The following is a 15,180-nucleotide window of genomic DNA, read 5'->3' as shown; positions in this document are numbered from 1 at the left end:
CTCTTCCCTTCACTATGTTCCTACATAATTTTTAAAAACTTAAAAACTCACTACAAAAGCAGGAAATGCATGTGTGGCCATGCCCCACAAAATAGGTCGGATAATTGAGGGGAGTCCTGCTGACCGCTGTGGCAAACTGAAAGTAGGAGACCGGATCTTGGCCGTGAATGGATGCGCCATCACCAACAAATCCCACTCAGACATTGTCAACTTAATCAAGGAAGCTGGAAACACGGTTACCCTCCGCATCATTCCAGGGGATGGTAAAGTATATCTATGTGTTCTCTCTCTCTCTCTCTCTCTCTCTCTCTCTCTCTCTCTCTCTCTCTCTCTCTCTCTCTCTTCTCCTTTCCCCCTTCCCTCCCTCCCTTTCTCTCCTTCCTTTCTTTCTTCCTTTCTCCTTCCTTCCTTTCTTTCTTCCTTCCTTCCTTGCTTCCTTCCTTCATCTCCCTCTTTCCTTTTTTTCACGTAATGGATTAAGCTACTCTTATCCATCCCTAACCAAGTAAATCTGTGAATGCTTCACTACCTTTATTAATTGCATCTCCCCCCTCACTGAAAGATCTGCACTCTGGCCCTAATTGGGTTCAAGAGTGAAGATCCCTGAAAATCTTCAACTTCCCCTTGTTCCTCTACCCTTGGTACCCTCTTCTATAAAATGACTAAGTCTGCATATATGAAATGCTTTGAAAGCATAGCTGGAAACAGCTATGGGATTTTTAACATGTGCTACCCCTGATATTTAACCAACATCCAGAGACTTCATAACCTAAAGACGATAGTCTAGGCAGGCACTCAGAACTTGTTAGCAGATCATTTCATTTTTAGTAGAGTATTTTGTTTCTTAATAGGGTCATTGATGGGGGAGAGTATATGTCAATTCAGCTCCACAAACATTTTCCTTACAGCTTATGTTCCAATAAGGGGTTTCTCATTTTTAGAAATAGAGATCACAAAATTTTCAATCATCAAGAATTTAGAAAGCATCCCATAATGGAAAGCACTGGGCTAGGTCCTGGGGATACAGAGACAGGAATGAAGTAGTCCCTCTCTTGTGGGAGCATGTATTCTATTGACAGTGAGGAAAAGAATGACAACATGTGTCATATGGTGGGAAGATCATTGTATTCGAGTTCAAAGGACCTGACTTTGCATCCTGGTTTTTTTGTGACCTTAGCCAAGCCATAGAGCCTCTCTCAGCCTCAGTTTTCCTCTCTGTAAAATGATGAGGTTGAAAAGACGACACCATCTCTGTATCTATGACCCAGGTTTTTTCCAACTTGAAATCCTGTTAGCCTATAGTGTAGATAAGGATGTCACAAAGTCTGTGATGCTCTGAGGAAATAGCTTTAGATTAAATTTAGATCTCCTCCTCTTCCCCTCTCTGGTTAAGGCTAGTTCTAGAAGGCAACTTCTTTGGGACTCACTTTTATTGATATTTAATGAAAACCAAGTTAAAATGTTAATGGGAGCTATTGAATTAGGCAAACTCTATATGGTGGGCCTGTGGGCTGAAATCTGGTGTGTCATGGCTGCATCCTAAATATAACCCATTCTTGGACAAACACTGATTCTTTGCCAGATATTTTTGGTGATCTTTGCTTGCTCATGGATTAATGCAAAATGTTGTACAACATTTCTTTTAAATCAAATGGAAATGTGGTTGATGAGGAACTCTCTTAAATTTCCATTCCATGGTTCTGAACGGTGTAGACACGATAAGTGTGCTCATGGTTTATCTGAGGATAGCACTGCCCCTTAACTACAATTTTAAAAATATTCAATATTAGATATTTCAACAATTCAGTATTAGATATGTAGATTGTGCAACAGACTTCACAAGCAAAAAAAAAAAATTTTTTTTAAACCCAATGACTAAAGAACTAGTACTTTGCCCAGCCAAAAGAGAAGCATACTTGTATGATCACCTATGAGGAAGGAACTTATTCAAGGTCAGCTTCTCCCAGCTTACCCTCTCCCGTAATTTACAATTCAATCTGCAAGTCTATTCCACTCAACTCATTAGTCTCATAAATCATAATGGAATGTTTTTAAAGTGATCTTCAGATCACACATTCTAATGAAAGAGAATAAAAGGAAAGAAAAAATAAAGAGAAGATTTGGAGAAAGCCCTGTTTTATAAGTGATGAGTAAAGAAAGGAGAGGCATCATAAGAAAGTGTGTGGAGACCTGCCTCATCTCAGAACCTCACCTTCTGTCTTAGAATCAATACTGGGTATTGGTTCCAAAACAGAAGATCAGTAAGGGCTAGGCAATGGGGTTAAGTGACTTGCCCAGGGTCACACAGCTAGGAAGTGTCTGAGGCCAAATTTGGACTCAGGACCTTCTATCTTCAGGCCTGGCTTCTTTTCATCACCTTCCATTAGTCTTGGATTTGGTTCTTTTTTTGACTCCATCACACTGATGTTCACTCACTCCCTCACTCCTTGCCCCATCTTCCCATCTTCCCTTCAAAGAGCTAATGCATCTGAAGAACTTTGCAAAACTGAGAGTACTATAGAGATGTGAATTATTATCATTACTTTTATAATTATTTTAGAGAATTAGCATATATAAATAATATAGGATAATTTTATGACTGATTTTCCTAATTATTTTATGCAATAATTATACAAATAATAATAAATTGTCATTAATATTATTATTATACTGGCTTCACCCTACTCTCATAATCTGACCACTAGAACCAGGCCACACAGAGCACCTAGTCTGCCTTGCTCAGCACTGTTCCATGGGTAGACCTGCAAACTAGAGCAATGCAGATGGAGGTATGAGTTTGCCATACTTCCTTCCACCTTTGATGAGGAAGAAGATAACTAAAATCTTAAAGATTACAAAGTCCTTTAAATACATTTTCCTCATTGATCCTAACAAAAACTCTCTTTGGTAAGTGCTATGGTTTCCCCCCATTTTATAGATATTGAAACTGAGGCTAAGAAGATAAGTAACTTCCCCCAAGATCATATGCTAGGAAGGATCTAAGGCAGGATTTGAATTCTGATTTTTCTGACTTTAAGCTCTATGATCTACTTGCTACACCATCTGGATGCTTTATAATTTGCAAGCTAGACTTTCTCTTCTGAAACTTGGAGAAAGGGGAATAAGCACATTGGGACAGCCCCTCAAAATTTCAGGGAAGAAGTCAATCTCCTTGACTTTGACAACTTCATATATGCCAGTCACCCTTGGTTCTTGGCATGGCCAAGGGAAGCCTGGCCAGATGAGAATCCAGAATGATTCTTCTTAAGAGTTAGAATCTGTCATTATCCCTCTGGCAGATCTGGGCTAACTTCAATATAATTCAGTTTCACAAACATTTATTAAGGACCTGCAGTTTCCAAAGACATAAATGAAACATTACCTGCCCTCAAGGAATTTTTGTTCATCATGACAATTCTTATTGGATTTTTTAGTACCCACATCTATGAGTTTTTTAAATTTAGGGTCATAGATTTAGAAATGGAAAAGACCCTAGAATCCCTTAAATCTAGTGGCTTCATGTTATATATATGAGGAAACTGAGGCATAGAGTGTCCTCTAAGGTCATGCAACCAATGGCCAAGGCAGAATTTGAATCCAGGACTTTCTGATCCCAGGCCCAATCCATGACACCATTTAAAAATTGTGTTCTCAGGCTCATTATTCCAGAGAAGTCAGGTTAAAAGTGTATGTTGATAAAGGAAGTAATATTAGACTATTTTTCTTTTTCATTGAAAAAAGCTATAAAGCCAGTTAGATGCCTATACTTCTCCTCAGGAAAAGGCCCTGCGACTTGATAAATAGCTATTCACAGGCATAAAGAAAGTAGGATCACAACCATACACTTGAAAAAATAAATCTCCCAGTACTTTTCAAACATTCATGGCATTCAGATTTTCAAATACTTACTCAAATATTTATTACATATGTATTTATGCATTAAAATATTCATGAAATGAATAATTCTGCCCTTTTTGATCTGCTCTGCTTTGTAAGAGATGCCATGGCAGCAGAGGTTAGGGCTATCAACATTGAGAGAAAAGTGGGATTGCAAGTGCCCACCAAGTTATGTCTGAAAATAAGATACAAGAGACCTCTGTGTCCTAAAGTGCATGGATGCCATGACAGTAGCTGGAGCAATATGGCGGACTGTGCTTGGCAATTTGGCCAAGGGAATTCAAGTCATTGTAAATAACATTTCAAGAAAAAATATTTAGTATTTAATTAATAAAGTAATTAAGTATTTAAGCCCAGTAATGACCATTAAAGTAACCAAGCTTTCAGTTATTATTCCAAGGCAGATAAAAAATGAAGAATAAAATTAGCATGGTACAGCGAGGGATGTCATGAAAACCTGAGTTTGCCTTACCTGACACTGTCTGGCTTTGTGACTCCAGACAAGTCATTTAAACTCTTGTTCTATCCTGGAGACTGTAAGTCAGAGTCTCTGGAGTCAGAGGGTTTGGGCTCAAGTTCTAGCTCTGGCACTTCCTAGGAGACCTTTGCCAAGTCACAACCTCTTTGGTTCTCCAGTTTCCTCATTTGTAAAATGAGAAGTTTGGACAAATTGACCTTTATGTTCTTTTCTAACTCTAAAGGAATAATCCACAAAATGAGCAGATCACACTACATAAACTTTAAACTCCCTCAGTTTTTTAAGTTTTTTCTAAGTCTTTGTTTCTTGGTGGGATTTGAACCTTCATGTAGTGTCATTACAAGCCATTCTACTTGGCCGTCAACTTTGTATTAGGAAACAAAGTTAGTCCATTTTAAAAACCGCCTTTTCCAACATTCCAATATTTCCAACATTCATCTCTGCTTCATTTCCCATAATGTTAATTAAAATAAATCCAAATTTATGGTGGAAATATTCTAGGAATATAAGATACACTGAGAGTATTTGATATTCTGAAAATGTCTGGTAAAAGCCAGAACATTTCAATGCTCTATTAGCTCCTTTAATCATCTCTTCTATAATTAATAATTTGGGAGCTTCAGCCCTTCCTTTTGGAAGACACGTCACTGAATTGGTAACACTCAATAGCAGAATAGCAAAATAACTTTTAGAAAGAAATTCTCAAATTTTAAATCACAAAGTCTTTGCTTCCCTTGACTTCTGCATGAATCGCCCACTTACAATTAAATGTTGGAAATCACTAGAAAAGAAGAAATCAGCTCAATTTGGAAAACCAGGTGAAAAGTCAATAAAAATTCATAATTGCTTCCATCATGAAAGTCGAAAGCAAAATGCAGATAATAACAACTGGATGAGGAGAGGAAGAAGGGATGCAAAGAAAGCCATGTGTGTGAGCATTAAGCTGTTATCTTTTTGAGTCCCCTGCAAAGGAGGAAAACAAGTAACAAAGATGAAAAAACAATTCTGACATCTGAATCTAATAGAGGTGGGAAACTCTTGGGTTACCGTGACACAAAAGAAATCTGAAATGATGCCATGACACAATTCAGTGATTATGCTTATTGTTAATTACAAGGAAACATGGTCCCCGATGTTTTGCCTACAATTTCCCAGCAGCCCTTTAGAATCTTGCATTTTTTTTTCCAACTAAGCTCAGCCTCGTTGCAGTAAGTAATAAAGAGCAGAAAAGAAAGGGATGAAATGAGTGGCAGCTAAATACTTTGGAGGAGTCCTTCTGCCCGTGGCTTAGGGTCATAGATGTTACAAATGAGTGGTAGCGGGATGGAGTGAATTGTGTCCTAGCTTGAAGTCAGAAAAGTCTTGTATTTGAATCGAGCTGATTCATATATATATGAGGCATTTCAACTCTTAGTATCAGTGCTCTCATCTGTCAAATGGGTATATTAATACCTAAAGTGCTTGCCTCTAAGGGTTGCCATGAGACAGGATTTATAAACTGCTTTAAAGTGATCTATAAATGTTAGTTACTGTTGTATTTTTAACTATTGTTATTCGTGAGAGGCAGGGGGTTGTCATGAATTGAAAGCTAGCCTTGAAGCCAGGAAAGGTCTGCATTCAAATCTTGCTCTTGTTACAGACTGGCTGTGTGACCCTGGGAACATCATTGAAACCACTCAGTGCCCCCCAGGCAATTCCCTGAGACCAATAAGTTCCAGACAAGATGCCAACACACATTGGTAGAGGGAGAGTCTCCCTTTACCAATGAAGTCATTATCCCTATTATTTTTCATAAACATATGTGTTGTTACCTATTTTTGTATTATACATAGTAGCACGTATGCTGGTCCTGTTCTTTGGGTCTTGCCAATGATCTGAACAAGTTAATACAGTTTTGAAGCTTCATCTGAACCCTGCTAAGATCCATTTCAAGGATCACTGACTGGCATCATGTTGTCCTTGTGTCTGTCCCATTGAGAGTGATAGCATTCAGCTAGCAAGGAAGTGGGTCCAGCTGTTGATCCAGAATAATGTGACCTGCGGATATGAGATGGGCCCTGGAGAGGTCATCAGGTATCCTAGATTCAGAGGATCCTGGAGCTAGAAGGAGCTGCGGAGACCTGGAAGGGCTTCATGCACCATCCCCATCCTGGGCTCCTCCTGAGGCCGGGCGAGGGAGGTCCAAGGGCACACAGCTGGCCAGGCGAGGCCAGAACTTGTCTGCCAGCCCAGATCTCTGGACTCCCAATAAAGCCTTCTTTCCAAAATGCCTTATCATATTGGGGACGTGCAGTGGTTCCCCTGGACCAGTAGTATGTCTCGGCCAAAGATATTATAAAAGATCACGAGCATTACCTCCAAAAGGTTAGAGATGGGAGTCCAAACATCCCTACTACCATATCCTCATCAACCCAGTGCCATCTATCCTTTGAGAAGGTATCTAACCATTAAATTGCTTCCAGCGTGAAAGTCTCTAAAGCAAAATGCAGATAGTGACAAATGGATGAGGAGAGGAAGAAGGGATGCAAAGAAAGCCATGTGTGTGAGCATTAAGCTGTTATCTTTTTGAGTCCCCCGCAAAGGAGGGAAACAAGTAACTAAGATGAAAAAACAATTGTGCCATCTGAATCTGATACAGGTGGAAAACTCTTGGGTTACCGTGGCACAAAAGAAATCTCAAAAAATATATATATGTAGATATACATGCTATACATAGGTATGAACATGTATATGTACACATATGTATACATGCTTAGGTGTGTTTATATAAATGTGAATCACATGTCTATTTTCATGTATAATGAGTATAAATGTGTCCATGTATAAAAAACACACACATACACCCAAATATATCCCCTGTCCATCCCTTTGAGAAGTCTCAAAATTTCACCAAACTTAGGACAAATATTCAATTCACCAAGCATTTTCCAAGACCCTCCCTTGTACTATAGACCCTGTGCTAACTCTGGGAATAGAAAATCCAAATCAAGAGCTGAGTTCCTGCCCTCCAAAGAGTGTGCCTTCCATTAGACACATGGACTTTTTTCCTGTGAATCTAAGGTGCTCTTGGGATGCTCACCCATGATCCTGTTGGCCATGCTCACCATGGCGGACAAGGAAGAATTCTTTTTCTATTCAGCACAAATAGCTCAGGATCAACACACAAACCCGTTGCTGTGCAGATGATAAAGCCATGCATGGGTGGTGTTTTCCAAACTTCTGCTCTGCAGATTTCTTGAGATTTTAATGAAGTTGCTTCTGAATGTGTCTAGCGGAGAAGAAAAAGCCAATTTACATGAGAATGTATTCACAGTTATAAGCTACATGGTGTACCCAATTTACACTTCCAGGCTTGGGCCCTTAACAATGCAGGTTTAAAAATTAATCTTTTATGAACAGTCCTGGATAAGTTCTCTGGAGAATCCGGTGTCTTCTTTGTGCCCAAGCTAAGAGAAGTGCAGACACCAAGTGGTCTTCTGAAAGCAGAGAATTATATCAGTTCCTTTTCTCTATCAGTGATCAGTATTAGGAAATACCAAATAGAGAGGCTGGCAACCAGCTGGAATGTGTGAGCGGAATGGGCTGGGATCATCCAGTCCAGTTCCAACAGGACACTCTTTCTTTAGGATGATGCTTTTTTTTTTTTAATTTAAATTGAATTTAATTTTGAAAAAAACTACCCAGGCTTCCCCATCTCTCTTAGACTAGCATCGGCTTTGACCCATCCTGCCTTAGGCAACCTAGCGGCCCCTCCACTCCTGGGATCGCATATATTAATGTCAGACCTAGACAGACCTGTGATCTGTTTAGCTCACTGCCACTGAGAACTCTGGAATGAGAGAGATCAGCCAGCCTCAGTAATAGGGATTATAGACAGACACAAGCAGTCTTCTCCAGATAGTCTAGTAGAGATGCTTTTTGGAGGCAGGTAGAAAAGAAGGAGAGGCATGCTAACCTCCTTAGGTATTTTTTTTTTAAACCCTTACCTTCTGAACTAGAATCAGTATTGGTTCTAAAGCAGAAGAGCAGTAAGGGCTAGGCAAGAAGGGTTAAGTGACTTGCTCAGGGTCACATAGCTAGGAAGGATCCGAGGCCAGATTTGAACCCAGGACCTCCTGTCTCTGGGTCTGGCTCTCAATCTACTGAGCCACCCAGCTGCCCCTCATAGGTCCAGTCTTAAGAACAAAACACAAGCAGGCACTATGGTAGATGCTGGAGATACAAACAGAAAATCACGTAGTCCCTGCCCTCACGTAGCTTACATTCTATTAGAGGAAACGAGGTGTACCCAGATAAATAAATACAAAACATATAAAGTAAATGTCAGTCATTTGGGGGTGTAGCTCAGGGTAGAGAAGTCTAATAATAAATGGTAAGCCCAAGACAGGCCTGGGGAAAACCATGCAATTTTTCATCTTTTATTTCCTCTCTTCTCCTCCTGCAGAGTCCTCCAATGCCACTTTGTTGACCAATGCAGAAAAGATTGCCACCATTACAACCACGCACACTCCTTCCCAACAAGGAGCCCAAGAGACCAGGTAAGTGGCCATCAAAGTAGACGCCCGTCGTGTTCAGTGATCATTTCTGGCACAACCATTGATTGCCCTTGATTCTTTCCCAGTTTGTCCATGGGTTGTTCTTTTGTTTTTTTTTTCTCTTCCTCTCTCTTCATTCAACAGGAACAGCACCAAACCAAAGCAGGAATCGCAGTTTGATTTCAAAGCCCCCCAGGCTGCCCAGGTGAGCTCAGTTTCTCATTGGTTTCTAAGTTTACCTTCTTCTCTAGATTCCAACTCTTTGAGGCTATTTTTTTTTTTAATGAGACATTTTAAAAACAGGTCCTCCAGGGGTGGGAGTAGGAGCAACAAGATAATTATTTACCAGCCACAAACCCTCAGATCCACCCAGTTTCAAAAATAATGAAAAAGATTTCTAAATTTCTTTTTTTAATTTTCTGGCAGGGAAGAAGTCAGGCCAAATATAGCACCTATCTGCTTGAAGCCAATGATAGCACTCCAGATGAGTTTATAGCCCCAAAGGGCATTTTTTCAGGAAGGAATTTGTTCATCAATGTTGAATGGTGCAGCCACCAGACTTAAAAAAGGAACGGTGGAACCAGATTGAAAGTGTATCATTTAGAGTCAACGAGGTAGCCCAGTGACTAGAGAGCCAGGCAGTCCTGGATTCAGCTCTGGCCATGGATACTTCCTAGCTGTGTGCCCCTGGACAAGTCACTTAACCCCCATGGCCTAGCCCTTATCCCTCTTTTGCCTTGGAACTCATACTTAGTATGGATTCTAAGATGGAAGGCAAAGGTTTTTTTTAAAGTACATCATTTAAGGTAGGGTTAATCCTTGACCATAATTACTTTTATTATCTTTTTTCTTAATGATGCTATGTACATACTAGGTCCTACGTAATATGAATGGTCCTAGAAAGCTAAATAATATTTGGGAGCAGCCTGAGTTCAACTTTTAGACTTCAAGAATTCTTCCACTTCCATGTTTTTCAGCAGGACCAAGACTTCTACACTGTTGAACTGGAAAGAGGAGCCAAAGGATTTGGTTTCAGTCTTCGAGGAGGCAGAGAATATAACATGGATCTCTATGTGTTGCGATTAGCCGAGGATGGTCCAGCAGAGAGGTGTGGAAAGATGAGGGTATGTATAGAGAAGGAATTTGTGTTTGCAATGACCAGTGGTGGTCCTGGAGAATAGCTCATGAAATGACCTTCCTCCTTTCTGCAAAGAAGTGGGGAACTCCAGATGCAGAACATTGACTTCATCAGAAGAGAGGGTCACCTTTCATTGAAAAAGTTCAGAGCAGGCAAGATCCCAAGATGACTCTGATGCAAAAGAGAAAAGAAACCAACAAAAACTTACAAAGAAATTAATTTTAAAAAAAACAACCCAATTTTCCTGTAATTTAAAGTTTAGCTATTTTGTGAGAATGCATCCACTTTCTAGGAATCAAGACCTAAGAGTACTTAGACACCCGTTGTAAGACCCTACGGTTTGGTTTTAGTAAAAAGCTGGTATAAGTTTCAGAGGAATCATTCATTCATGCAGTCAAAAGAAATAAGTAAAATATGCTCGAAAATCAAGAAAAGAAGGGAGAAGACTGCAGAGAGGGAAGAAGTTATTGTCTTTGCTGCACAAACACCTTAGGTTATACCAAGTTGAGCTTCAGTCAAGCTGTTTTACATATACAACGTAAGCTCTTACACTGTATTTTCTTGAGCACCATGGAAGTACCCGTCTCACAAGATTCCAAAGATTCCAGAATGCCCCATAAAAACAAACAACAAAAACCAGTTGACTTGTGAATAAATGAAATCGAGTTGTGCTTTGTTCCATATTGGCAGGAAACGTCACAGTTATGATGACTTGCACTCATGGTTTCCATTAACATGGCAGCTACTGTCACCCATTCTTTACAGAAAGTTCAGGGTTTCATTTGCCTTGAGGTTTGAGGTCCCGATGAGGCTTGTTGGATTCCCCAAGATGCTTATGCTTTGCTGTAGGATTGCAATGATTTTTTCACCCAGAGTGGAGCCCACTCTGCCTGCATGGTAAATGGGCAACCTATGCTCACTTAGATGAGACTGAGGCACCAAGGAAACCATAGATAGAGGCATACTGGTAAATTCATCTTTTCAATTTATTTAATTAAATTTATCTTAATTCAATTAATTAAATTTTTGGTATAAGTTAATTCATTAAATTTTGTTTTAATCAATTAAATTTATTTTAATTCAATTAATTAAATTTATTTTAATTCAATTAATAAAATAAAATAATTTAATTAATTGTGGAGAGACATCAGGCTATAGTGGACAGAGGGCCAACTTGGTAGTCCAAAGTGGCTTTGTGACCATGAGCCTCTCAACATCCCTAGGTAATTCTCTAACATTATAAGGTATGAGTAGATGAGCTGCTAATCTGCGTAGGTGAAAGAAATTTCCTTACTAGAGAGTTCTCTTCCCTGGTTAAATCACAGATTTAGACCAAGAAGTGAAAACAAATTTTTTAAAAGCTTAATAGGAGAAATGTAATAAAGCATTCCAGCAAACCAGTTGAAATGTTGCCTTGGATAATTACTAGGTTTGTGATCCTGGGTAAGTCATTTGATCTCTATGTCCTTCAAACATTAACTATAGGTACCATCTAAAGAATGCTGTCCGAAAGAGTCAGGACATCTGCCTTTACCATTTGCTACCAATGTGGTCTTGGGTTAATGACCTAGCCATTCCAAGCCATAGTTCCCTCCTCTGTCATTGAAGGGATTTCGAAGGACCATTCTAGCTTTCCATCTATGGTCCCATGATACTAGTGGTATGTTGTTAGTTACTCTATAATCTTATGAAATAACTGTCTACTCCCATACATGGTTTCTTTGTCTTCTTAAACCTTCCCTCTACCAAAAAATCAGTTATATAAGTTGTATATTTTTTATACACACACCACATAATCCTATGCAGAGAGTTGCTAATTCATTATATTTTTATAAATATGTACATGAGCATACACATATGCATATATACAGTTTTACATATATATATAGAGAGAGACAGAGAGAAGAAAAGAGGAGGGGAAAGAAGGAAAGAGAGAGAGGGAGGGAGGGGGAGAGAGAGACAGAGACAGAGACAGAGACAGAGACAGAGGGAGAGGGAGAGGGACAGAGAGAGAGAGAGACAGAGAGAGGGAGGGAGAGAGAGAGGGACAGAGACAGAGAGAGAGAGAGAGAGAGAGAGAGAGAGAGAGAGAGAGAGAGAGAGGGAGAGAGAGAGAGAGAGAGAGAGAGGGAGAGACAGAGACAGAGAGAGACGGAGGGAGAGAGAGAAAGAGAGAGAGAGAGGGAGGGAGAGAGAGAGAGAGGGAGAGAGAGAGAGAGAGAGAGAGAGAGAGAGAGAGAGAGAGAAGAGAGAGAGAGAGAGAGAGAGAGAGAGAGAAAGCTGGATACAAGTTTTCTCCAATTTTAACCAGATCTAAGAGTAAGCTGACATACTGTTAATCTATTCTCCTATCCAGTGGGGGAGAGAAACTACCTAAGAGGGAAGTGGCATTGCCATGCATTCACTCTAGCACTTGATCAGGAAGGCTTATCCATGTAATCAGATAAAATGATACACGTGATTCTCTTCATAAGCCTTACAATACTTTGTAAATATTACTTTTCTTTTGTTCTCAAAGAGGTGATGCTAGAGGAGGAGACAATGTGACTAAGTGCCGAAGTCACTTCATGCATTAGTGACCGTGAATGACTCTGACTTTTTTCATCCACAAATTTTAGAAGTTTCTATAGAAACAGTTATTGAACGAATCTCTTATCCTTCCTGCTCTTTATTAGGAATTTTACTGATATGGACTCCTTTTCTTGTGCTGAGATGTCTGAGTATGTCAAAGCTGAAACCTAGTGAGCTCCCTGCACATTTGCCATCTGAGTTATGGGCAGGTTGTCCTAATATTTTGAGGTATCCCAATTCCTCTTTCTTGCACCTGGGTCCCATGGAATTCTTTTATGGAGTATTCATAATTTCTTCCCCAAACCAGATTAGTTATACCATTGTAAGGTAGGTGGTTCTGCCATTTTTAAGTACTTCCCCCGACACTGATTTCCTTAATTTTTTTTTTATTTGCTAGATTGGTGACGAAATCTTAGAAATCAATGGGGAAACAACAAAAAATATGAAGCATTCTCGGGCTATAGAACTGATAAAGAATGGTGGCCGCAGAGTTCGTCTGTTTCTGAAACGTGGCGATGGCTCAGTACCGGAATATGGTGGGTCAAACTATGAAAACATTCCTTTCTTCCCTGGCATCACTCCATGAATTTGTCTCCAGAGCCGCAGCGGGAAATTACTTTTGCTTTCCTTTCTCACCAGTGTCTTACCAACCTTTTCGCAACACGTGATTAATTGCCTCGCTTGTTCTGAAATCTCTGCACATTTCATCCTTTTTGCTTGCTTCCATGGACTGGGGCGGAGAGTTAGGAAAGACCATCATAGCCCCCTTTTTCTGGTGATCAGAGAGAGAAAATTTTGTCTAGTCCAACCAAGAAAGAAGGAATGTTTGTTTGAACTGTGCCAAACTGTTTCTCAGTGGTTCCATTGCTAGCACAAAATGACACTGTTCTTTTAAAGAAGGAGGAAAGCAGGTTTCCTGAGTGATATGTTGAGGCACAAATACTTTTTTGTTGTTGTTGTTGAATTTGTGTCTGTATTCAGAGACATGAAATTCTCAGCTCTTCTAAATCTCTGTACACAATCACTCCTTCTCTTCCCACCCAAATTCAGACCTTCTGAGCCCACTGTTGTTTAAAAAAAAAAGTCTGTTAATATTAGTCGTATATTTTTAAATGATAAAGGACAAAACACATTTCCAGTGCTCATCATGGGGGAAACATGCTACTCTACCTTTCCTGTAAGGAAAGCTAAATGCTACATTACTGTTCCTTTATCATAGCTAGAGACACAAGTTGAGTAAACAGCACTGATTTTGATTTAGATTAGGGTTCTGAAGGGGAAAATATTGTATATTATGAGAGTTATGTCCTATTTATTTGAAATAATTGTTTTAAAAAATTATGCCCTAGATGTAGGGCTCTTCCCAACCAAAGGTCTTCAAAGTTTCTATAGAAACTGTGATTGAAGGATACCCTTGAACTTGGCTGCCCCTTATTAGGGATACTAACTACTATTTAGACCTCCTTTCTGAAAGTCGCTCTGCACAATTCACAACTGAATTCTGGGACTTGCTGAGATGTTTGATTCAAGTGCCACTCAATGTGACGGGGTCGCCCATGTGGAACGCTCACCTTCCCAGTGGTGGATGCCATTTGGCATGAGTGCCCCGGGCTCCCAACCAACCAGGAGGGTCCAAGGAAGCCCCCTTAGGAAGTGACCCAATGGGACTCCGAATTCCGACTCAAGCGGAGCGTTTCCGACATTCCCATGCAGTGGCTGGGCACACCTTTCTGTACTGATCCTCTTACCGCTAGGTTCTACGATGGCACTGAAACTGTGTGATATTCTGTCTCCTTCTTTGTCTTCCCTCTATGATCCTCTTGTTTGAATGTACCATGTCATTGGGGACCCATTGTAACCCCCCTGTACAGCTCCACATCTCAAACGTATATGTCTGTTGCACTGAGGATGAAAAAAGGAAAAAAATACAATCCAGCACTCACAAATGTTCTTTGGGCTAAAAATAAAGATCATGAAATATGCAGTTTCAAAGGAAGGGTTTACTCTACTGGGCTCATGCTGCTGTAACCATTTGCAAGTGTCATTTGGGTTTAAGCCCCTCAGCTCTATCAATGAGAGTCACAAGTGGGTTGGTTATGCTATGTTCCATTCCAATATTTTTCTTACTCAATTGAAGCCCGCTCCTCCGTGAGGCTATTTTTGTAATGAGTTTTTTGTACTTAATTTCACCACCGTCGCGGTCTTCAGGGGGGCGGATGGGACTCCGGGTTTTGGTTTGGTTTTTTTGTTAATTGTCGATGCCTTTTCTATACCAGCCTGTGTCATTATTCTGGATGTTTTAAAAAAAAAAATGGATGCATTCATTGTCTTGGGTTTCCGAGTCACCTTTTGGCTGTCTAATTATGCTACTATCATAATTGCTGTCTCTCCAGCCTTATTTGGGTGTCGCCTTAGACTGTCTGACTGGACAAATAAACTTTCTTTGCCCTAAGATAACCAAATGAAGATTTATTACTTTTTTTTTTCTTTCACCTTTGTTATAGGGAATCTAAATGTTCAACTTTTCTCTCTCTCTCTTTCTCTTTTTCTGACTGTTCTTG

General features: G+C 39.9%; 1 protein-coding gene across 33 annotated transcripts in view; it reads left to right on the top strand.

Annotated features, from left to right (window-relative positions):
• MAGI1 (membrane associated guanylate kinase, WW and PDZ domain containing 1) overlaps positions 1 to 15,180 on the top strand; it is a 757,001-nt gene that overhangs the window by 736,392 nt on the left and 5,429 nt on the right. For 9 of the 33 annotated variants that reach the window (XM_056804388.1, XM_056804387.1, XM_007500035.3 and 6 more), the window contains 5 exons: positions 60 to 263; positions 8,820 to 8,913; positions 9,055 to 9,115; positions 9,888 to 10,034; positions 13,017 to 13,155. In XM_056804388.1, coding sequence (XP_056660366.1) covers positions 60 to 263; positions 8,820 to 8,913; positions 9,055 to 9,115; positions 9,888 to 10,034; positions 13,017 to 13,155 — 645 coding nt within the window. Of the gene's footprint in view, positions 1 to 59; positions 264 to 8,819; positions 8,914 to 9,054; positions 9,116 to 9,887; positions 10,035 to 13,016; positions 15,072 to 15,180 lie in introns of those variants that run through there. The other 24 variants (XM_056804389.1, XM_056804377.1, XM_016424432.2 and 21 more) reach the window with 8 other exon arrangements.

Source organism: Monodelphis domestica, chromosome 7 (genome assembly GCF_027887165.1).
Source record: "Monodelphis domestica isolate mMonDom1 chromosome 7, mMonDom1.pri, whole genome shotgun sequence".
NCBI lineage: Eukaryota > Metazoa > Chordata > Mammalia > Didelphimorphia > Didelphidae > Monodelphis > Monodelphis domestica.
The sequence above is the reverse complement of the archived record's forward strand: the minus strand, read 5'-3'. Positions and strand labels throughout refer to the sequence as shown.